Genomic DNA, 24,637 nt, shown 5'->3' with positions numbered 1-24,637 from the left:
TTTAATCCGTTAAGCCATGTTGGAGTTATTGCCCTTTTTCAACGATTTTTGCTATTTTTAATGTTATTTCTTTCAAAAATCTTCTTCTCTGACACCACTTGACCAATTGAAACCAAACTTGGTATGAATGTTCCTTGTGATATCCTACATAGAACTGATGTTGGGATTTTTTATCCATAAAAAACATGGCCCCCATTACTAAAATAGAACATAGGGGTCAGACTCGTTTTTCGCATTTATCGCAAAACCGTTAGGTTTAGCCAAACTCTTTCAATTGCTGAAATGATCCTTATTATAAGGCCTTCAAAGAACTTCAAGGAACAAAGTTGTCAGGCGACTCCTTGTAAGAGTTATTGCCCTTGAAAGATGTTTTTTTACAGTTTTCAGCCAATATCTTGAAACCTATAATAGATAGAAAGAAACTTTCAATTGCTGAAATGATCCTTATGATAAGTCCTACCAAAGTCTTTTTGAGTCAAAATTGTTGGACATCTCCTTGTTAAATTTATTACCCTTGAAAAACAAACTTTAACCAGGTGAGCAATTCAGGCTCCTAGGAGCCTCTTGTTTCATGTCAGTCCTAAACATGAAAAACATATGCAAAACATAAGATATCATACGTTGCCTTTTTATCCTGTGTAACTACGGTACTATTCCATGTAAATGTTTTCGATATTTGGAAGAACAATAAAATCCAAATTTGGACATAAGAGCCTTTTAATAGCATCAGTTATCATGAAATAAAACAAAAGTAGTGTTGCGTGTATAGTGTCATGATATGAATATATATTATACTTCATATAAAAATCGACCCGTGCAATTCCGGGTGTCAAAAGAATAGGCCTGCAGCACCGCTAAGCTTGTCGTAAAAGGCGACTAAATAATGCTCAGAACCGTAGGAACCATAGGGCTCCGCCACAGGAGGCTAAATTGCCCAATCCTACCCACCTCTCCCTATTTCCAGTGGCAATGAAAATTTCTCGACCCCATTATCCTTGTGTCCCATCCCATTTTTCATTTTATCATCATTTCATGTTCATTTTATCATCCATCTCATGTTCATCGCCTGAATATAGCTGAAATATTGCTGCTCGGGCGTTTAACCCCAACAAACAAACAAACAATATCACACTTTAAGTATATCACCCTCTACTTCGTTTTGGCCGATATATTTATCTCGTGTGATCCTCTAGCGTAACACCCTCTACTACAGGCAGTATGTGTGTAATAATACAGGAAACAGAGACATCTACATACACAATGCAATGAATCGAATTAAATAAATTACAAATAAAAACTGAAAATAAGAAAAACAAGATATCACACAAAAATTGAAGCACTAGCAATACAATTATGAACTTCCAAATAAATCGGGGACATGAGGTGCTCCAGAAAAGTATGTCCCACTTCGCAAAAAGCATCCGTTATGTTTGGCGGGTCCCATCCAACAAAGTATCATATTGTACTTAGCAATGATTGTTGGTGTTTAACGCTCAAGCAGCATTATTTCATTTACTTTTGTTACTTTGTATGTATGATTTTAGTTACTTTATGTTCTTTGTTGTGTATGTCTGTTTTCCATGTCTGGTTTTTATCCCTGGATTAAATTCTTTTGATTACCGCTATAACCTTGGTTCCCTTGATTACTCCTTTACTTCTCCTTCAATTTCTTCGTTTCCATTATGATGATTCATTTGTTAGCGTCTGAACGGTGGCTTATTTAGATATATGTAGTAACAGATCTATTAGTTTATTCCAAACAGTTTTGTGTTATGTTTTACTATTATTGCTTTGCATCGGGTGTTACATTTTATAATTATATTGTGAATTAAAAAATCAATTTTTCCTTTCCAGTCGTGTTACCTACAGATGTACATTTGTATCTAATCGGTTATTATTCAGTTTGTTTGTTTGTTGGGGTTTAACGTCCGAGCAGCAATATTTCAGCTATATTCAGACAATGAACATGAAATGGATGATAAAATGCACATGAAATGAAAAAAAAAGGATGGGTCACAAGGATAATAGGGTCGACAAATTTTGATTGCCACTGGAAAAAAGGGGGATGGGTAAGGTCGGGCAATTTAGCCTCCTGTGGCGGAGCGCAAAGGTTCCTAATCCTATCGAATACCACAGCAGGGTTCTTTAACGTGCGAGGAACGTGGCCTCTTTCCCAACACGGTGCACCACTATGGTTTGCGGTCAGGTTTTCCGTATTATAGCCTGACAACCCCAGCATGTAACACGCCAGGGGTACCCCATTCCACCACCTGGGGCACATATCCCAGTTGCTCTGTGGGCAGAGCGCCTAGCCCCCGGCTAGGTTTCTGAGCACTATTTAGTCGACTTATACGACAAGCTTAGCGCTGCTGCAGGCCTATTCTTTTAACAACCGGACCTGCACGGGGCGGTTATTATTCAGTAATTTGTTACACATTTCAAAATATCAGTAGACACAAATGTGTAAAATCTTTGTAGAAATTGTGTTACAATGTTACATATCAAAAATTGTTTATGGGTTTTTTATAGATAAAGCTATAATTATCAGATATGGTTTTTTTGCATTTTTACTCCAAATACAAATGAGGATGCCTTGGTTTGATTTTGCGTATTTCTTTGTCCATTCTGTCTGGTGTTTGTCGTTTTATATAACTTTTTTTTCTAAATAAGGTGGTTATTTCAATTCATAGTGCATCTCTGTCATAGAACTTTTGGCTACATATAAAACATCAATAGCATCGACCATACAAGATATCTTTTTAACATTGTAACATCTTTTATCTCAATTGTATCTTACTGTGGTGGGACTGGCGTTCATGACTTCTCAGGTATGAATCCAGACATTTTGAAAAGAAGGGATGCAAGAAGGTTTCTCAGAAAAAGGATGTGTAAGGACATTATTTTCCATTTTCTGTCAATTTTACACATAAAAATGACAAATTTTCTAATAAAAAATGTGTTGGTGCCAAACCACTGCACACCCACTGGATCTGCCACTGGGCCTCTTACCAGTCATTTTATTTCACTACTGGTAAACAGCGGACTTCTTGCTCCAATTTTATATTCGCGGTAAGACCCTTTACGCAAAAATTGAACTGTAGTGAATATGTTCTTTGAAGAATATTATAATACAATTTGAGGTACAAATTCAAAACTGATCGCAGAAACCGCGAAAAAAAAGATGGCACAAATATTTCCCGGTCACTATATGAAAGAACAAGGTAGAATAGAAAATTGTGGACACGTAAAGGAAACTTGGTTTAAACGAAATGTTTCATCTAAGTTTTAGAACTAAAGTGTTCATAATGTAATTGATCCTTTGATGTGTATTGGTAAAAATGTTGCCTTTGTTTGTTTTGTTTGTTGGGTTTAACGTCCGAGCAGCAATATTTCAGCTATATTCAGACAATGAACATGAAATGAAAAAAAAGGATGGGTCACAAGGATAATAGGGTCGACAAATTTTGATTGCCACTGGAAAAAGGGGGGGTGGATAAGGTCGGGCAATTTAGCCTCCTGTGGCGGAGCGCAAAGGTTCCTACTCCTATCGAATACCACAGCAGGGTTCTTTAACGTGCGAGGAACGTGGCATCTTTCCCAACACGGTGCACCACTATGGTTTGCGGTCAGGTTTTCCGTATTATAGCATGACAATCCTAGCATGTAACACGCCAGGGGTACCCCATTCCACCACCTGGGGCACACATCCCAGTTGCTCTGTGGGCAGAGCGCCTAGCCCCCGGCTAGGTTTCTGAGCATTATTTAGTCGACTTATACGACAAGCTTAGCGCTGCTGCAGGCCTATTCTTTTAACACCCGGACAAAAGTATACATGTACTTAAGTTTCAAGAAAAGCTGTGCGGCTACAGTAGCTTATTTCAATACATTTGAGATCATCAAATAGATATTTTGAACTTTACACTTGCTTACAATGCCATTAATTCTGAATATTTTATTTGTGCGTTAGATTTTACAATACATAGAAATTAAAAACCCTTTATTCGTTCTGTTGTATCTTCTTCTGTATATTACAAACTTTTCCAGATTACTTCATACATTATTATGTATTTGATTTTTTTAGAGCTATTGAGAGTTGGGGTTTGAAGTTCATTGCTAAAAGCGTTTTTAGTTTGAAATGCGAAAGTTTTTGAGGAGTTTTTTGGTTATTGAACTGAAGGAAAAAGATGCAATTAGCTATGACTGTAATATCTACATCATAGCGAAGAGAAGTGAAATGACTCACCAGAAAATCGACGGAAATGCAACCATGTCAACTCCTCAGATAGCACACCAAGAATTTAACCGTAAAACATTTAGTGAAAAAAGATCAAAGACTCCGAGAAAAAAAATTGTGAGAATGAACTAAATAGGAAAGCACAATCAACAAATGAATTGCTGACTTCAGTTTTTTGCGAAATGTTTCTGAGATCTCAACTTGTACGTCAGAGGCAACTTATCGACGTATCGAGAAAGGCATTAGGAAAAATAACGGATGAAACGTAACAAATGCTTTTAACCTAAATACAAAATAGTAAATACTTTCTGCAATCAATGAGAGGTCTTAAATAAGTGCAAACTCACCAACAGGTAAGGCCCCGACAACAAAAGTAATGAAAAACAAGGTAACACATCGATTATACTTCTTCAAAATAAAGATTAACTCTCCTTTGTTACTTGCCGACTACGACCCTGTACATCAAAAATATAAATGGTTTAAAAATGACACCACAATGCTTTCATAAAGACAATAATAATTTGTTTGGGTCAGGCTTTCCACATGGGAACCTTCTGTCGTTGATTTCTATACAAAGAACTGATGTTTGCTGGTTTAGACGAAAATAATGACGTTCGACTAAAACCAAACATTATTACCAATAAATACAGTTTTCATATCAAGTGAATGATATTATATTGAGGGAAACAAAAGTCTTGTGAATTAATTTCAGTGGTACGATAAGAGATATTCTCTGATGGAATAAACCTATTATAAAACCATATACGGCATGACGAAGTAATGAACGAGTCTATGGTGAAAAGCGGCGGGGAGTGATTGTATTATTGTCAGAAATGACAATCAAGTTATTTCTACGTAAGGCAGACAATCTTGTTCAAGGAAATTAGAACAAAGAAACGATTTTTATCATATTGTGTAAGGATTCAACAGTAATCCATTGTCATGGAAATACCAAATCCCTTTATTTTCCTATTACCAGTGACCTTTAATAACGGGATGAGTTATACGGCTAACTGATATTATTCGTATTACAAAGGTTGCACTTCTGTTAGAAAAATGCACTTTCATTAGTACTGTCTCCTATGTTTTCGCAATCAAATGGACTCTTGCGGCGGGTCTTGTCCATGTAGCATCATGTATTTTACAGAGTGGAAGTTTGGGGAAGAGTCATGAAGAATAAAGAAAACTGTAAAATGAACAATGGCGTCATTGACTATTTTTTATTCATGTTCAAGTATGATATCATTAATCATAACTGTACAGGTAGCATACAGTTAAATGATGACCAGATCTATATCATCAGATACAAATGTTAGATAATTTTAGCAGCTTGTGGTGTACATAAATGCGCGTATTTCTTTATAACCAGTTGTTGCTCGATATCTGCAAAAATGATTCTATCATTTCGTATTCATTTTAAACGAAACAACCAATTCCCATAAAAGCAGGTGCCAAGTGTGTGAGAAGTATCTTCGACGATAGCAGAAAGTAATGAAATATCCAGAAACAATACAAAATTTTTATGATCATTTAGGTGCATTTTGGGTGCACTAATTGACGATTGAAATGAACGGTAAATGTGAGATGCACGTCTTGGGCACGTGATATGTAATTCTTAAAGTTTTTATTGCATATTTTTTTTTCCATTTCTAATATGAAAAAATAGCTGTTTGAGATACGAATGTAATGTTTAAGGAGTATTATCTGAAGTGCGTCTTTATGCCAACGAAAATGTAACAATTTATTTTCATTCTAGTTACAGACCTTTAATTGAGTACTAACATAAGTACATGCATATAATACTATGTTTCATTATTGTGTCAGTTTGATCTGAGGAAAACATGATCGCTGACAAAAGTGGACCAACGTGTGGGCAGTGTCACTTTTCACAAACGGTCAAATCTTCGAGTAGTCTCATCGAAGCCGCAATAGGTGGTAAAATATGCCACTCCTATCCATATCTCTCAGTTTCCCATTGCCCTCAAAATGTGCATTTTATTGTTTCCCTATTTAAAAATATATTTATTAAATACTGCTTCTTGTTCAACTTGTTCGCGTTTTAATTATGCAAGAAATATTTGCGATTGGATATGAATCAGACAACAGACATTTAAATATAGCAGTAAAAGATTTGACTGCCCACTTCCCAGAAAACCTATATACATATTTATACATATACATATGCTGCACGTTAGCTATACTTATACTTTGTATTAGAAAAAAATGAGAGTATTTGAAAACAAAAAAATATTCCGTAAATTAACGTTTTGAAACATAATCACTCTTCTGTACTCGATCTTTCACTGGTATCAATGATATTATAGTTGACAATAGGTGGTTATAAACTTCATAGGCAATTTCTGATTTTGAAATGTGACGTGGCAATTGAAATAGCGGGAAAATGACATATATCTCTCTGACTTTAGGTAAATGACCGGAAAATCAATCTTTCAAGAGAGGTTTATTGATTTTTTATTTTGATTTTAATTTGTTCGAAAGTTTTCTGTCAGCTTTATACAGAAACTCCACAAGCAAACACCCATCTACAGTCTTTACAATAAGTGTTAAATACCCGTGAATAAGGCTACAATACTATTATAAGTAATTATTCAACAACCGTTTTATTGACCTCGATATAGTGTGGCAAATGACATCTTTTAACCAAACATTCTCAAAAGCTTTTATACACAGCATGAATAACTGAAATTCCGATTGCACGTTCTTTTGGGAATTATTGATGAAAAAGTTCACATGCACACAGTATCCAAAGTTTATATTATTTCAAAAGAGTTAGGCTTATCTTGAAGCACATACACGTCAGAACGGCATCGATAAAGCTGCACAATCACAACAATGTACACCTGTCATTTAACCAGGTGCTTTCTTCACACATTTGTTTTAATATCCCATACACTCTATTAATTACCATTACGCAAAACCAAGAGTTTAATCATCTAAAGCTATAGAAGCCGTAGTAATTAAACGCTTGACAAGGAAATCGATTAGGAGGTAAATGGACTTCAGTGTATATTAGCTGTAACAAATGTGATTATGAAAGCTACATCTATACTAACAACGATAATTTCACAAAAGGTCAACCGATAATTATTTTCTATAATTCACATGATTACTTTGTTCGATGTCATTTCCCTTTTCACATCATCATCAAAAGTGCCTTGGTTAATGGCTTAAAAGTCTCCGAAGTTACCGAGGTTTGTCTTTGATATTATCAATATTCATTGTCACGTGACCAAATCGAACAGTCAATTGTGTATAACATGTTGAGATGGATGTTTTAGTCTTTATAAGGCTTCACTGCGATGATGAGAAACAGAAAACAATTAATTTCCGTTAGCAATATGAAAAGAGTATTAAAAAAAAGGTAGATAGTTCATCATAGGAGAATGGCCGGTGAAGAAAACGGAAGATACTTGTCGCCCAATACTGGGATACAACACCATCATCACCGCTCGAGATCGGTTAAGGGGCGACAAAGTCATCGAGATACAGAGGAAAGTTTTGGTTACGAACGAAAAAGAAGAAATAGCATGCCATCTTCGAACAAGGTTCATCTTTCATCGTCATATAATGATTTAGAAAAGGAAAAAGAGAACGAAGACGCTTTGCGCCGTGTGCGTTCGTTTAAGACAACTTCTAAAGGTGCTTTAGTGAATAGGGGCGATAGTTTTAAAAGGAAAACTCAAAAAGAAATACTGTTGCTCAATGCGAAAAGTACACGACAGGAAAACGTTGACAGTGTTCAAAATAACAATCAGCAAGTGACAGTAACTTTAACGGATAAAAGTTGCAACCCACCATATCGTGTAGTGATGTTAGGGCCGGGTGGTGTAGGCAAAACATCACTTACACATCAATTCATGACGTCGGAATACATCGGGCCTACGGATAACACAAGCAGTAAGTATTCCTTCATGATATTTGTATAACTATATAATTCCTACCTTGACTCTGTTGTACCTTGTAATACCTTTGTTGGGAATACTATATGAATTAGAACGACGTCAAATGACGTCGTCCAACCAAACTGTCTTACGAGAACGCTTGCCATGTACAACGTGACATTTACTTTACCACAAGTTTCCGAAAAGGCCAGGTACCTTTAGTACAAAAGTTGCATAGTCCACAAGTGTTAATGATCTTTTCTCCTGCCTGAAAGAACAAGATGCCGTACATAACAAGAATTGTTTGGAAAGCTTGAACATAAAAAAATAATAAGTCATTAATGATGAATCCCAGCAACTATTGTTTGTTAAATAAATCGTACATTTACTTCCGTTAATTTTTAGATGGTAACTTTTTAAACATTTCATGAATGCACACGATTAAGGTAAATGCTTTCCATATGAGGTTTGATATATATGCATTACTGTGTCATGGAATATTATGATTTTTATTAGAACCATTGACACAAAACAACATGAACTAAATGCAACCTTTGAAATAAAGCGATGTGATTAATACGATTTTCAGATTTATTATACATCACCTATGGAAAATTTTCACGTACCGGTGGTATCAGTTTACATTGAACGTACATGAATTGTGCAAAAGAAAAATCATAGTACAATATATTAAAATTTTGTTAACATATTTGTTTAAACATGAATGTATTTGAAGTTCATTTAGAAAAAATCTGCAGTAAACAAAAGTATAGAATTAACCGATGTCATTCAAGAGTTATCAGTAACAATCAGAGGATATTGGTTAAGTTTAAGTAAGTATCAAACGGAATGACAAACAACCACACAATGACATTTAATAAAGCCGATTTAATATTGTTATACTGGTTTCCGTGTTTTATTGGTGCCATGCGAGTTTATGTAATATTACGAAATGTCAGTTTTGGTTCAAGTCCAAAATCCATATTTCGTCTATTTTAAGACTAAACATTGTGAATATGTTAACAAAACTTAGAACTAAACAATTCCTTTAAGTATACATTAACCAATAGTTCAACCTCAAATCAATAGTAATAGCATGTTTAACGGTTTAGAAAATAGAAATTTATGTTAACCTTGTATTTGTTGAGTTATTTTCTCAGAGACTTATTTTAAGTTACACTTATAACCTATTTTTTTTAGAATATAGTATATGTTTGTATTACATTAAGGTTGAAGGTGAATGCTTGACGACAAATGAGAGAGAAAAAAATAACAAGCAATGCAAAATAAAACTTAAAAAAAAAATTATCATATATTTTTTTTTCAAATCCCCTCTTAAGCTTTAACGGCGCAGGATTATAATTGTCATAAGTAAACGTTAGTGAAATGAAATTGCCTTCTACATTGTTTATCTTCATTAGATAACCAAAGCTGCTTCTAAAGGAAAATTAATCTTGTTTGTCGATTTTCTTAGTATTGGGAAACAGCTGTGAACACAACTTAAATTTGTTTTCCTCGTTAATAATGAAACTAGTTCATAAACCTTAGATCAGAAATCGTTTGATGGCAGATTGATCTGTCCCTGTTGACATGCAAATTTAGACTAATAGCAATTTATAGAAAATTTCTGAATATTCCAGGGGCCAGAGCAATTGTCCGTCTATTATTCTTTGTACCGTATTAGATGTATGAACTACTTACATAGGTTGTGATTGTTTCTAATGTTGGTTCTTCGAAAGATTCATTCAGAGACCCGTGCAGGTCCGGGTGTCAAAAGAATAAGCAGCAACGCTAAGCTTGTCGTAAAAGGCGACTAAATAGTGCTCAGAACCCTAGCCGGAGGCTAGGGCGCTCTGTCCACAGAGCAACTGGGTTGTGTGCCCCTGGAGGTGGAATGGGGTACCCCTGGTGTGTTATATGCTGGGGTAATCAGGCTATAATACGGAAAACCTGACCGCAAACCAGTGGTGCACCGTGTTGGAAAGATGCCACGTTCCTCGAACGTTAAAAAACCCTGCTGTGGTATTCTCCCGGAGAAGGAACCATTGGGTTCCGCCACAGGAGGTTAAATTGCCCGACCCTACCCACCATTCCCTATTTCCAGTGGCAATCAAAATTTCTCGACCCCATTATCCTTGTGTCCCATCCCATTTTTCATTTCATCATAATTTCATGTTCATTTTATCATCCATTTCATGTTCATCGCCTGAATATAGCTGAAATATTGCTGCTCGGGCGTTAAACCCCAACAAACAAACAAAATAGATTATTTGGCATCAAAAACATAAGATTTAGGTGGAAGATACGGCCAAAGTGACAAATTATTGCGAGAACAGGATATGGCAAGATGACAAAAGTTAGACTGCCTATTAAGTAAATTGGCAAGCCTTGCCCTGCTTTACTTTTATCAGTTAATGATATAATCCTCCTGGACCCATGATAACACACAAGAGAGACCATGAAACACGAACCCCGATACGATAGCAAATATTTACCCGAACTCTTCAGTGTTTTCAAAGAAGTTATACATTATAGAAGGAAAGTCCATGACCTGCAGCTCCATGTGTATGGATCCGATCCTCGAGCAACGAATATCTAAATGTCAGTCTATAGATTCATCTTTAAATTTATTTTTACATGTCTTTTGAGCTGCAGCGGTAGGGCGATCGAGATCATGGCTATCCATTCTGAAAAAAAAAACAGCAGCAAAATCGTTGTATACATATGAAGAATAGGTCGATGTGGTTGATGATCGGTTTTGAACGAGAACGTCGTCTGTCTGTCTAACCATATGATGACGTCAATCTATTTGTTATCTAATTTTTACTAAAGTTCCGACACATATGAACACTCCCGGAATAAATTCTTTCAAAAATGCATTCACTTTTGCTAAATTAATTTATCTTAACCCGATAAATTGTATTACTTGAAACGCTACCATTTAATTTATTCCATCTAAACTTATATTTCAAATTCAACAATGCTACTTACATTATTTTTTATATGTTGTTCCCATGATTTATGGAATGACCTTTCATCAGCAGCATTAGAACTGAATACTTCAAAAGTTCATGATCCAAAAATAATGTATATGCAAGAAACACAAAACAATATCAAAACAGGAAGCTAAGGTTCTACAAAAGTTTTTAAAGGAGCTGCATTATTGCAGCAACCATGTTTACTTCAAGAAATGAAGCCTCAGTAATTATGTGGTTCACATTTTGTGCTACAGAAAATATCAGTAATAGGTATACAATATATAGTTGGGTCAAACAATTTTGACTACTGGACTGGTGAATCCCAGCAGATGTCAAATGTTTAATTGTCAAATTCTTATCTAGACAGACACAAGAGAGGTAATCATATGTAAACGGAAACATATATATTGTATGTTAGTCACATCATTATCACGTTTTTGCTGTTCTCATTTGTGGCACTGTTTTGCTGTACAAGCCATTTAAGGGGGAAACATTCACTGGTTGGTAGTGTTCCTGATGGGAATTAGATTATGTCCTACACAAATTTTACGGAAAATCAAGGTAACCAGGATTCGAACGGTATTCAAAAAGACAAGAAAATTGACACAATATAGAACTAAAATAACCAAATTCACATGGACAAAACTTAATGAGTACTATAAACTGGGAAATTGACCAGGTGCACCTGTGAGGTAAGCGACTTCTGCTAGGTGTGGGACTTCTTGTGTGTTTTTCGTATAATTTTGGTTAACTTAGGTATTTTTTTGCGTGTGTCTGTTTTACCTGTCTGGTCTTTGTCCCTGGATTTCATTCTTTTGATATCCGATAGTATCTTGGTTCTCTTGATTCATTTAATCATGCAATTATTGCCGTTGTTGATATTGTCCCAATATAATTTCAACCGTGTCAATTTCATACTATCTCAAACATTCAATATTAACCCTCAGTGGGTGTATTTTAAAGTAAAGCAGGAATCAATAATGTCATGTCAACAGTTAAAGTGACCTCGAAATGAACCCTGTCAATATCATACTTTTTTAAATTTGCTTATTTTGTTAGATTTGAATGATGGTACATATATCGTCACGTGGACAGGTAGGAAGTTATATGGATTGCCTCCCTTTCAAAATAAAACGTAACACCATTAGGAAGTTGGGTAAATTTTTCTCTTTTCTTTCACACGTGGTTCAGAGCAAACTACATGTAAAACGTATTATAAAGCAAATGGTTCATGATACTTAAGGTTAAATTGCAATATATGGACCGGTTGGTTGCCGGAAAAAATTCAATGGACCTCACTACATAAATGCCATTTCAACAGTTAGTCTGACGTCGAAATGAACCATATCTGTGATAATAATGACAGTCAGATTAAAATGACATCATCTCTTTCACATCGACAATCAAAATCAAAATTTGTCGAACCCATTGTCCTTGTGTCCCATCCCTTTTTCATTTCGTCATCATTTCATGTTCATTTTATCACCAATTTCATGTTCATCGTCTGAATATAGCTGAAATATTGCTGCTCGGACGTTAAATCCCAACAAACAAACATTCATTTCATGAAATGGGACACAAAGACAGTAGGGTCGACAAATTTTGATTGCCACTAGAAAAAAGGGGGCAGGGTAAGGTCGGGCAATTTAGCCTCCTGTGGCGGAGCGCAAAGGTTCCTACTCCTATCGAATACCACAGCAGGGTTCTTTAACGTGCGAGGAACGTGGCATCTTTCCCAACACGGTGCACCACTATGGTTTGCGGTCAGGTTTTCCGTATTATAGCATGACAACCTCAGCATGTAACATGCCAGGGGTACCCCATTCCACCACCTGGGGCACACATCCCAGTTGCTCTGTGGGCAGAGCGCCTAACCCCCGGCTAGGTTTCTGAGCACTATTTAGTCGCCTTTTACGACAAGCTAAGCGCTGCTGCAGGCCTATTCTTTTAAACACCCGGACCTGCACGGGGACCGGCTAGGTTACTGAGCACTATTTAGTCGCCTTTTACGACAAGCTTAGCGCTGCTGCAGGCCTATTCTTTAGACACCCGGACCTGCACGGGGCTCTACACAATGCATGCAGTAAAATTATCAGTATTGTTTTCTTATCAAACGGTGCCTTTTTGGTAAAGATGTACCTTTGGTCGTGCCATCGGAAGATTTCCAAATCTGTTATCTCTGAATTCTTGTGATTCGAACATGATATAAGGTTGGTTAAGATTGTAAAGGAAATGAAGGCAACCAGGATTCGATCGGTAATCCTCAAAGAACATGATCCAAGGGATAACGAGCAGACAAAGAAAACAGAAACACACAACAAAGAACATAAATTACCAGAATAACACGTATATAGTAAGAAAAGTAAATGAGCAATCGAGACTCCACTAAAATATCGTAGCATGAACTAGGTGCACTGATAAGGTAAGTGTCATCTGCTTTTCTGCTAAAAATGAAATATATAGAAAAACTACGACGCGGTGAACACGTCGTTTCTCGTGGTGCAAATTTCTAGACGCATTTTAATACCGATTTTTAACTAATTGCTCGATACAACTGCTGGTGAATCCGAGGGTATTCGGGGAGTTCGTAGACTTGTCTCACTTGATTTATTTCAGATTGTTTACCCAAGACACTGAGGCTTCATTCTTTATACCTGTTTAGGACATCTTTAAGATTATTTATTTTTGGATGCCAATTTTTTATATATTTGGTTCTTATGCTGCTAATAACGCGTTACTTCTGGAAACAATTGTACAGTATATCGCAATTCATGATATTTATATTGGATTGGTTTTTCGTATATAAGAAAAGCTGTGTTTTGAAAGGAAAGTGGTTTACGCGCTTTTGGCATTTTAATTACTTTATTCAGCTGGCTCGTAATACATCAATGTTTCAATATAGTTGTAGGAAGATTTAAAGTAAAAATAAACCAATGTTTTTTTTTATTTAAAGAAAGACAAACACAGTGCATTAAAAATATTTTTTTATTTGGAAAAAATACTTATTTTTATTAATACTTTTAAAATATCCCGAAGATGTTAACAAATTATTTGATTCGTTCCATTTGCACCTTGTGGGTTCAGGTGTCAAAAGAATAGACCCACAGCAGCGATAAAATTGTCGTAAAAGGCGAATAAATAGTACCTAGAACACTGGGGCGCTCTGCCCACAGAGCAACTGAGTTGTGTGCCCCAGGTGGTGGAATGGGGTACCCCTGGTGTGTTATATGCTGGGTTTGTCAGGCTATAATACGGAAAACCTGACCGCAAACCATAGTGGTGCAATGTGTTTGGAAAGATGCCAAGTTCCTCGAACGTTAAAGAGCCTTGCTGCGGTATTCATTAGGAGTAGGAACCTTTGCGCACCGCCACAGAAGGCTAAATTGCCTGAACCTACGCACCTCTCCCAGTTTCCAGTGGCAATCAAAATTCATCGACCCAATAATCTTTATATCCCATCCCATTTTTCATTTCATCATCATTTCATGTTCATTTTAGACCCGTGCAGGTCCGGGTGTTAAAAGAAAAGGCCTGCAGCAGCGCTAAGCTTGTCGTAAAAGGCGACTAAATAGTGCTCAGAACCCTAGCCGGGGGTAAGGGCGCTCTGCCTACAGAGCAACTGGGATGTATGGCCCGGGTGGTGGAATGGGGTACCCCTGGCGTGTTACATGCTGGGGTTGTCAGGCTATAATACGGAAAATCTGACCGCAAACCATAGTGGTGCACCGTGTTGTTAAAGATGCCACGTTCCTCGCACGTTAAAAGAACCCCACTGTGGTATTCTTCCGGAGTAGGAACCATAGAGCTCCGCCACAGGAGGCTAAATTGTCCGACCCTTCCCACCTCTCCCTATTTCCAGTGGCCATTAAAATTTGTCGACTCCATTGTCCTTTTGTCCCATCCCTTTTTCATTTCATGTTCATTTTATCATCAATTTCATGTTCATCGTCTGAATATAGCTGAAATATTGCTGCTCGGACGTTAAACCCCAACAAACAAACACGTTCATTTTATTATCAATTTCATATTCATCGCCTGGATATAACTGGAATATTGCTGCTCGGGCGACAATAAATTAGTCGTTCCATTTCGTTACCGCAGATACATGTTGTCCATTGTTGCAACTAGGTTAGATTGCAATGCTTCTAGATACTACTATAACTGTTGGTACAGACAGCACTAGTAGATCATATTTTATTATCCAGAAAATAAAAGGATTGGAAAACTTAACTTTTTAATTACCTCATCGGACTTGTTAACCCTGTCACATGACATATATCATAAGGGTGTCACAGTAGTTTTATTTGTAGCTATTTTCTTCCTTAAACCCGTAACGCAAAAATTAAAATTTTCTTCTTGAAATATATTTAATACATTTCAAGAAACGATCGAGAATTTGAAACCGAGAAGTCGAAAGAGTACTAGTAATCAAGAAAACCAAGATTCTAGCGAAAATCAAAAGAATGTAGTCCAGGGACTAGAACCAAACATGGGAAACAGACATACGCAAAGAAAAATACAAAATAACTAAAATAATAAATAACGTAACAAAAGTAAATGAGCAACTTGGATTCCACAAAAGAAAACGGAGCATGGACCAGGTGCACCGGTATGGTAAGCGTTCTCTGCTCTTCTAGTAACACCCGCCGAGTTGTTCAAGAAAGGTCAAGTCAAGGGTAGACGATAGAAGAAAGAAAAAATATGACTCGATCGCATAAAAATCAAAAACAAGACCGTTCGAAAATATCCATGCCTGTTTACCGTATTTGTTAAGTCGACCTGATTTAATATCTTAAAACTTATGGTGATACAAAGTACAAATTTCATTTATTTAAGGAATAGCATCTGTATGATACGGAAATGTTCTGGCTATGGCAACACACCAAAAATGTGAACACTCAGAACTTACTTAGCACCGACACTTAAACAACGATTTGTTTATTGATATTTAACACTGATTAAAAGCACCAGTGTTGGTATTGATATTGAAACACATCTCTAGGCCGTATGTCGGAAATAGTTCTGACGAATTGAAGATAAATGCCCTTTAGTCTATTCCATGGCAATATTTCTGTTGTGAAGTGTCTTGAATCTTTGGCATCAGATTCCCAGGAATTTTATGTCCAATTGCTTCCCGTCGATGAGCTAAATTGCATAGAGGTAGAAGTTTTCAAAATAATATTTCGGAAAATATTTGATTTTTTCTTAATAATATTTTGAGTAAACTTAGACGTGCTCTAAACATCACATCTGATGTTGTCCTATACTTGAGTAATTTGGTCCTTAGGCAACAAATGAGTACATGTTAAATAGAAACTATTGTAAGCAAATTAAACACGTTGACAATAGATAATACAAGAAAGGATTAGACACGTTGGAAGCAAAGCAACACATTCTATGCTCCTACATTTTACCAAACTCTGACATTAACAAAATGTCAAAACTATCGATCATACAACTGCTCGTAAAGGCAATATCGTTCTTGAATCAAATTTCGTTTATTTTATTATTGTTGAAATTTTGCGACGTTTAAACTGTTCCAACTTGCTTAAATTATACAAAACATATACGTCTTTCTGCTTTTTGAACATTACATAGAAAACCTCTTATAATTAACGGCAAGTAGATCCGTTCAATAAACTTAAACTGAATGAGTAACCATAATTACCACTTGCAAAGATTTCAAATTTACTTGAGATAATTAGGTTGAAACATATTTCTGATCAGAGAGATTCAAGTTAAGCATTGTTTAAGTCAGAAAGAATAATCTTTAACTAATTAATTACAAAAAAAAAAAAAAAAAACTTGCGAGGATGCAGCCGAAAAAAAAATGGCAGAACGTAAAAAAAATAGAACTATTCTTGTATGTTAAGTTACTGTAAAAGTAAAACTAAATATGTGAATATAGCTGCACGCGTTGTCGTGCTTGGCAATCCCCCGACTCGTTTCATACAGTGAAAAAGGTCCTACGAAACATGAAGTTGATTAAGGACAGCAACCAAAATCGCTTGTAAAACTACATTTATTACAAAATTAGAATAAAGCCATCCATGGTGAGTGGCGACAATAGCAACAATATTCGGACGGACGGACGGATAAGATTCCAATATATCACATTTCGTGATGTGGGGTATAATTTGAATGAAAACACTGAAAACTGAACGCATTTTTGTTAGCGGAAAGGAATTATTTTCTTCCTAACCATATAATTTCTACAACCAAAATAGGCTTATAAAAATAATTTATCAACAATCAGAAATATAATTTCTCTCTGATAGTTCTTTTCGACGACTGGACCTACTGTCACCATGACTTGTGCAAGGCTTTCCGAATGCACTATAATCGAACCTATATATATCTAATTGTATTATTGAATGAGTACTGTATTATGATATACACAGACACTATATTAAACAATTATTTACTTAATATAATAACTTACTTATATATTACAATTACAGTAAATCTAACAATACATCAACACAAAGTCCTCAATTTTTAGTGTCTTGTACAACGTCGGTTAATTCTTTTTTTATATTTACTATTTTTTTTTTTGGCCTGAAGTTGAATCAATATGCATAAAATGGTGTTCTCAACATCACAGCTGATGCATATGTAATATTATAATGTCAAGCCTCAAGTCAACTTGCGTGTACAGTTTTAATAAGAAATATTTTGATATTAATTCACGTTAACACGTTGCCAGCATTTGATACATAGAAATATATGTGTGTTTCTGCAAAAGCAGATAACGCTTACCCTATTGGTGCACCTGGACTTGGCTTCCTATTCTGGCATTTTTATTTTTTTTTTGGTATTGAGTACTTCTTGTGCAAGTTACTTTTAAGTCTTGAACTTTGTGCGTGCTTTGTTTTAATTTTGCTGGTGAGAGGTAATGCCTAAAAAACAAGTACAGCATGTCGAAGTTAGCAATATTTATATACATTAGATTTCTTACTCTTTTTTTCTGGATATCATTACAGGCCGCTATACATGTCTGTGTGCTTTGTTTAATACTTTGTCCTAGTTCATAATACATAATGAAATGAATTTTGAATAATCTTAATCCTTATTTAGTCATTATCTTTGGATTGTATTCTCTTTTGGTTACCATGGAAATCCTGGTCCCCATGAATTTCCTCTAGCAACAGTTTTACTAATCTTACATCATCATGGAAGTGAGCATTGATTACGTAACTCTGGGAAAACGTAACCATAGAAGTATATGGTGTCAATCCGTATCAAAAGGCATATATTGTAAAAAGGGGGATAACTTTCTGGCCTCTTTATGTATTGTTTCGTTTTCACTTTTAGTTTACTTTTGTGTTGCGGGAATACCGTATGGGGAAATATTTAGTTGGGTGTAAAATTTAGTGATTTTGTGGCTAAAAGGAAGCGAAAATGGTGTCATTTCATAATTTGGCGGATGCCAAGTGTTGCACATAATATTTAAGCCAGAGTAAATGTTTGGCGGAATTAATCTTAATCGTGGTGTTCTTAGATAGACCGCTAAAATACGCTAAATTTAGTACCCTGTGAAAATTACCTGCTATACCGTATGTAGGGGCGACTATTCGCTCCATGTGCATAATGTTGTTTAATGAAAAAGTCTGCAACCTTAAATATGCCTCGCCCTGTGCAGGTCCGGGTGTTAAAAGAATAGGCCTGCAACAGCGTTAAGGCGACTAAATAGTGCTCAGAACCTTAGCCGGGTGCAAGGGCGCTCTGCCCACAGATCAACAGGGATGTGTGTCCCAGGTGGTGGAATGGGGTACCCCTGGCGTACGGAATAAAGAATAATACGGAAAACCTGACCATAGTGGTGCACCGTATTGAGAAAGATGCCACGTTCCTCACACGTTAAAGAATCCTACTGTGGTATTCTCCCGGAGTAGGAACCATAGGGCTCCGCCACAGGAGGCTAAATTGCCCGACCCTACCCACCTCTCCCTATTTCCAGTGACAATCAAAATTTGTCGACCCAATTGTCCTTGTGTCCTACCCCTTTTTCATTTCATCATTTCATGTTCATTTTATCATCCATTTCATGTTCATTGTCTGAATATAGCTGAAATATTGCTAATCGGACGTTTAACCCCAACAAACAAACAAACATAAAATATGCCTTAAGCGGAGGATGTCCGGCGCTTCAGAGAAGAAACTTATACATTCGTCGATTATGAAAAACGCTAAAATAAGGAGGAAAACCACAAGTGACTGCAAGATCATCAATGGCTGATATAAAGAAAATTTAACTACTAGAACTTCAACATTGTCAATGGAATATAAACTGTATTCATTATGACTTTATAAATAGATCAATACATGGCATATTCATATTGGTCCTGGTCTCATCTCTCGACCCATATCAGACCTCGAGCAGAAAACCCTTAGTCTGATTTGGGGGTCTCGGGATGATACGGATGGCTATACAGAAATTGCCATGTAATAATCTGTAATAATTAACCATATTCCATTTATAGCAAGTACATGATTTAGCAGTTTCGATGTTGTTTAAGCCAATGTACGTGTTATTTCATGTTTGTTTGTTTGTTTTTTGTTTTTGTTTTTGGCTGTGTTTTTAAATTTTCCCTTTCTAGTTATCACCGTTGGTTTTATATTCATATGATTATTGTTCAAATCAATTTCCATTATAATCTAGGGCTTGATTATACCTCGGCATTTTTTTATTGCTGTTTCAATGTCGATTTTACCGCCCCTGTTATGTAAAAATATACAAATTCGAAATGAGGCCAAAAACACGTTGCTCTCAAAACAGATCAATGTATATGTTTTAATTTAAGGTAATGTTAGTCGTAATGAGCGTCACAACTAATTATTGATGGAGTCCTTTTTTTATTTCCAAATATGTTTGTTTGTTTGTTGGGGTTTAACGTCCGAGCAGCAATATTTCAGCTATATTCAGAAAATGAGCATGAAATGATAAAAAAAAAGGATGGGTCACAAGGACAACAGGGTCGACAAATTTTGATTGCCACTAAGAAAAGGGGGGATGGGTAAGGTCGGGCAATTTAGCCTCCTGTGGCGGAGCGCAAAGGTTCCTACTCCTATCGAATACCACAGCAGGGTTCTTTAACGTGCGAGAAACGTGGCATCTTTCCCAACACGGTGCACCACTATGGTTTGCGGTCAGGTTTTCCGTATTATAGCCTGACAACCCCAGCATGTAACATGCCAGGGGTACCCCATTCCACCACCTAGCCCCGTGCAGGTCCGGGTGTTAAAAGAATAGGCCTGCAGCAGCGCTAAGCTTGTCGTATAAGGCGACTAAATAGTGCTCAGAAATCTAGCCGGGGGCTAGGCGCTCTGCCCACAGAGCAACTGGGATGCGTGCCCCAGGTGGTGGAATGGGGTACCCCTGGCATGTTACATGCTGGGGTTGTCAGGCTATAATAAGGAAAACCTGACCGCAAACCATAGTGGTGCACCGTGTTGGGAAAGATGCCACGTTCCTCGCACGTTAAAGAACCCTGCTGTGGTATTCGATAGGAGTAGGAACCTTTGCGCTCCGCCACAGGAGGCTAAATTGCCCGACCTTACCCATCCCCCTTTTTCCAGTGGTAATCAAAATTTGTCGACCCTATTATCCTTGTGACCCATCCTTTTTTTTTCATTTCATGTTCATTTTATCATCCATTTCATGTTCATTGTCTGAATATAGCTGAAATATTGCTGCTCGGACGTTAAACCCCAACAAACAATCAAACAATCAATCCACCACCTGGGGCACACATCCCAGTTGCTCTGTGGGCAGAGCGCCTAACCCCCGGCTAGGTTTCTGAGCACTATTTAGTCGCTTTTTACGACAAGCTTAGCGCTGCTGCAGGCCTATTCTTTTGACACCCGACCTGCACGGGGTTATTTCCAAATAATGATTGTAGGTATGAAAGGAGGATATCTATAGACCTCAAATATGCAAATAAATACCCCAGGAGAATCACCAATAGCATTAAAAAGATACTTAAACGTAAATTAATTGTATTAAATTTACTCTGATTCAATGAAGTGGTATGCTACAGTCCTGTATGGGGTAAACTTCCTATTTATTGTTTTTGTGGGTTGAATGGCGTAATCGATTTTAAATTAAGTATCTATTGCAATATTTTGTTTATACTGTGCAGGAGCTAAATACCTTTGGAGGTAATTGGATAAAGAGGTCGATAACCCAGCCCGACCCACTATTTGAATTCCTATTTAACTATTTCTAATGGCATCACACAATATCGTTGATTCGTGACCATACAATGATAGATTGACAAAAGAAAACAGGTTTCAGAGGAAGTAAAAGTTCTGTAATTCCGTCTTGTTTGACTGTCAGTGGAGACACTCCATATTGATAACCAATCAAAGATAAGCAAGATCTAAAGTAATTGTCATTCCTCACGATACATCACTAAGATACTTATATTGATAAAAAAAGATAATATAATGTCTCCTACTGTGAAATATATAATGTCCTTTCATTAATTTATACATCTATGGCCCTTTTGACCTTTATGTTTGAATACTATACTCAACTTTCCGGGGACAAGACCATTGAAGTCCCCCGTGTTGAGCCTGGTCGACACACACACACACACACACATATATATATATATCGTCTCAGAATGTGACGACTCTATTCTCTACACTGCTCCATCCGATCAAATTGATACAGGGAAGATAAAGTAAACTTATAGAAGGATCTGAAAAATTCTCAACGAAGTTAGAGCTGTCAAATTTGCGAAGCGAATTTTGGTTGTTCCCTCCGCGGGACTCGAACTCGTACCGCTGTGACATCTATGGCAACACTGCCTGTTTTGTTTGTTGGGGTTTATCGTCCGAGCAGCAACATTTCAGCTATATTCAGACGATGAACATGAAATTGATGATGAAATGAACATGAAATGATGATGAAATAAAAAAAAGGATGGGAATTGGGGGGTCGACAAATTGTGATTGCCACTGAAAATAGGGAGAGGTGGGTAGGGTCCGGCAATTTAGCCTCCTGTGGCGGAGCGCAAAGGTTCCTACTCCTATCGAATACCACAATAGGGTTCTTTAACGTGCGAGGAACGTGGCATCTTTCCCAACACAGTGCACCACTATGGTTTGCGGTCAGGTTTTCCGTATTATAGCCTTACAACCCCAGCATGTAACACGCCAGGGGTACCCCATTCCACCACCTGGGACACACATCCCAGTTGCTCTGTGGGCAGAGCGCCCTAGCCCCCGGCTAGGGTTCTGAGCACTTTTTAGTCGCCTTTTACGACAAGCTTAGCGCTGCTGCAGGCCTATTCTTTTAACACCCGGACCTGCACGGGGGCAACACTGTCTGCAATAGGTCCAGCGGCCTAGACCACTCGGCCAGCTAGGCTATATAAAATATAGCTTTCTCTGGCCGGGTCATTCGACCTGGTAGGATTAATCTAAGGCTGTAACTTAGTACACGATGTATGGTAGTAAGGGACAGTTATATGTGTGTGTGTGTCACGGTGGATGTGTTCTGGGTAGTATGAGGACTAGGCCGGAAACTTCAACGATTCGGGGAAGTCTGACATTGATCTTAAATGGACAAAGTTAATATTGTTTGGTTTAAAATTGTTGTTTGGATTATAAACGATGTTATCTAAAGACCATTGCGTCACTATTGTGGGTACAGTAAACGCTTAAAACTAGAACAAAAACATTACTAATTAGCTGTTGTGGAAAATTTCTGAATTATATATATTAAATGGTCTCGGTTTACTCGAAACCCTTTAATTTTCATAAATTTCCGATACTATTATATAAATCAATATTTATTTACTATAGTTCAATTATCTTGTATTAATGCAAGGTCTATGAGAATAGCTTTATTTAAATGACTTTAACGACATAATCCTGAAATATTCCCACGCTTCATTTTATATTACGTCTTAATTTTTTCATGACGCATTTCTTAACAAAGTTGCTTTGCATTATTTTGTTTAATTGGATATAAAATCAAAATCTATGTGAAAATCCTATAAAGTTTCATATAATAATTAACTGGGAAATTTGTTTAGATATATATCAGTTTAAACCTATCCACAACACTGTAGGTATATAATAATTAATTGGGAAATTTCTTTTTTAAATCGATCCACAACACTGTATGTAAAGGTGTGATTCTTCAGTTGTTAAATTCTTAACTGTTTAAGTTTGACAAAATCTCTGATATGGAGACCGTGTCTTGGTTTATTTCATTTGTGCGGGCCTATATCGTAATTTATAGTAATTTTTTTTTCAAATTGTTAAAATATAATGGACAAGTACTCAGACCAAAACTTCGTTTTAATTTAGAAAAACAATTTTATATGGAAGAGGTAATGTTCTGCATTTTACAAAAAAACAGAGGGTGACCATAACTTTATTTTTTCGATTGAAAAGCTAAGATGATGGTCTTTTTGATAATATTCATATATTGTTCATTAACTTCGTTCGGTAGAATGTACACATGTAGAAGTTTGAAGAATCAAAGAATAAAAAAAAAAAGAGAGTCTAGTAAAATATTTATCGCCAAGTAAATCTGTCACAATGTTGTTGAAGCAGATGACGCTCTTACAAGAACTTCCCAGAAAAGAGAAAACGGAAAATATCATTGCAATTACAGAGATTTGTGATGCGTGCTGTAAAATAATGTGATCACTCACAGGAATAAAGATTCTGTAAATGTCACTGATTTTCTAAAGGGTTTCTTGCCGGGAATCTGATTCCAGAACAAATTGATCTTACTTAAAAGGATATGCGCCTACTAATTTTGTTTGAGCTATCCATTACAGAAGGACATTCATCACCACACGGAGTCTTGAAACGCAAATATCGCTAAATAAATTCTGTAATTGGAATTATAGTGTGTTGATGGTCTACTAGGAAGCTTTAAATAGGGTTCTACTAACCACATAGGTTGAGCTTCTTTATGTCTGTTATCTTAACAAAGGATGTATAACTTTACAATATGGCGTTTATTCCATAAATGCGCGGTATAAAACCTTTTTTACTCTTGTAAAGGACCTTTTGTCATGCAACAGCCTTATTACTTAAAATAACGATCTTTAATTGGGGTAAGACTGATTAAATTTAAGAACAAAATTAATGTCTTTTCTTGTAATATAAGTTATTTAAGGCTATTTTCCTGTAACTGGTCGTTTTAACTTCTGTAATATATTTAGTCATTTTTATAGTTTTTTTTTCTTTGGTACAATTAGTTACTCTTTGTGAGTTAATTTTAAACAAATCAAGACACAGTCCAACTATCCTATAGAAATTGCTATGACAAAACGAAGATATTATAATGAAATTTTTAAAACAAAACCTATTGACAAGACCTTAAGCAGCGAGGCTCCATTCCTTGTATTGTACATTGTAGAACCTCTTAGTGATGGATTTGCCTTCCTATTTCGATAATTTTTGGTACTAATACTTCATTTATATACTTATTTTTTTTGGATTGAGATCTTCCAAATATTTGATTCTAATGATGCTGATGAGAGGTTACTCCA

At 36.4% G+C, this 24,637-nt stretch overlaps 1 protein-coding gene across 1 annotated transcript in view; it reads left to right on the top strand.

Annotated features, from left to right (window-relative positions):
• The first annotated feature begins 7,255 nt into the window (after positions 1-7,255).
• The window catches only part of LOC148618067 (ras-related protein Ral-B-like), a 39,831-nt gene continuing 22,449 nt past the window's right edge, over positions 7,256-24,637 (top strand). Inside the window, exon 1 of the mRNA XM_088585927.1 lies at positions 7,256-8,152. Coding sequence (XP_088442053.1) covers positions 7,639-8,152 — 514 coding nt within the window. The 5' untranslated portion in view covers positions 7,256-7,638. The remainder of the gene's footprint in view (positions 8,153-24,637) is intronic.

Source organism: Perna viridis, chromosome 5 (genome assembly GCF_037379345.1).
Source record: "Perna viridis isolate PV_CMFRI_1.1 ecotype Kerala chromosome 5, ASM3737934v1, whole genome shotgun sequence".
NCBI lineage: Eukaryota > Metazoa > Mollusca > Bivalvia > Mytilida > Mytilidae > Perna > Perna viridis.
Note: the sequence above shows the minus strand (reverse complement) of the source record. Positions and strands in the feature narration are given on the sequence as shown.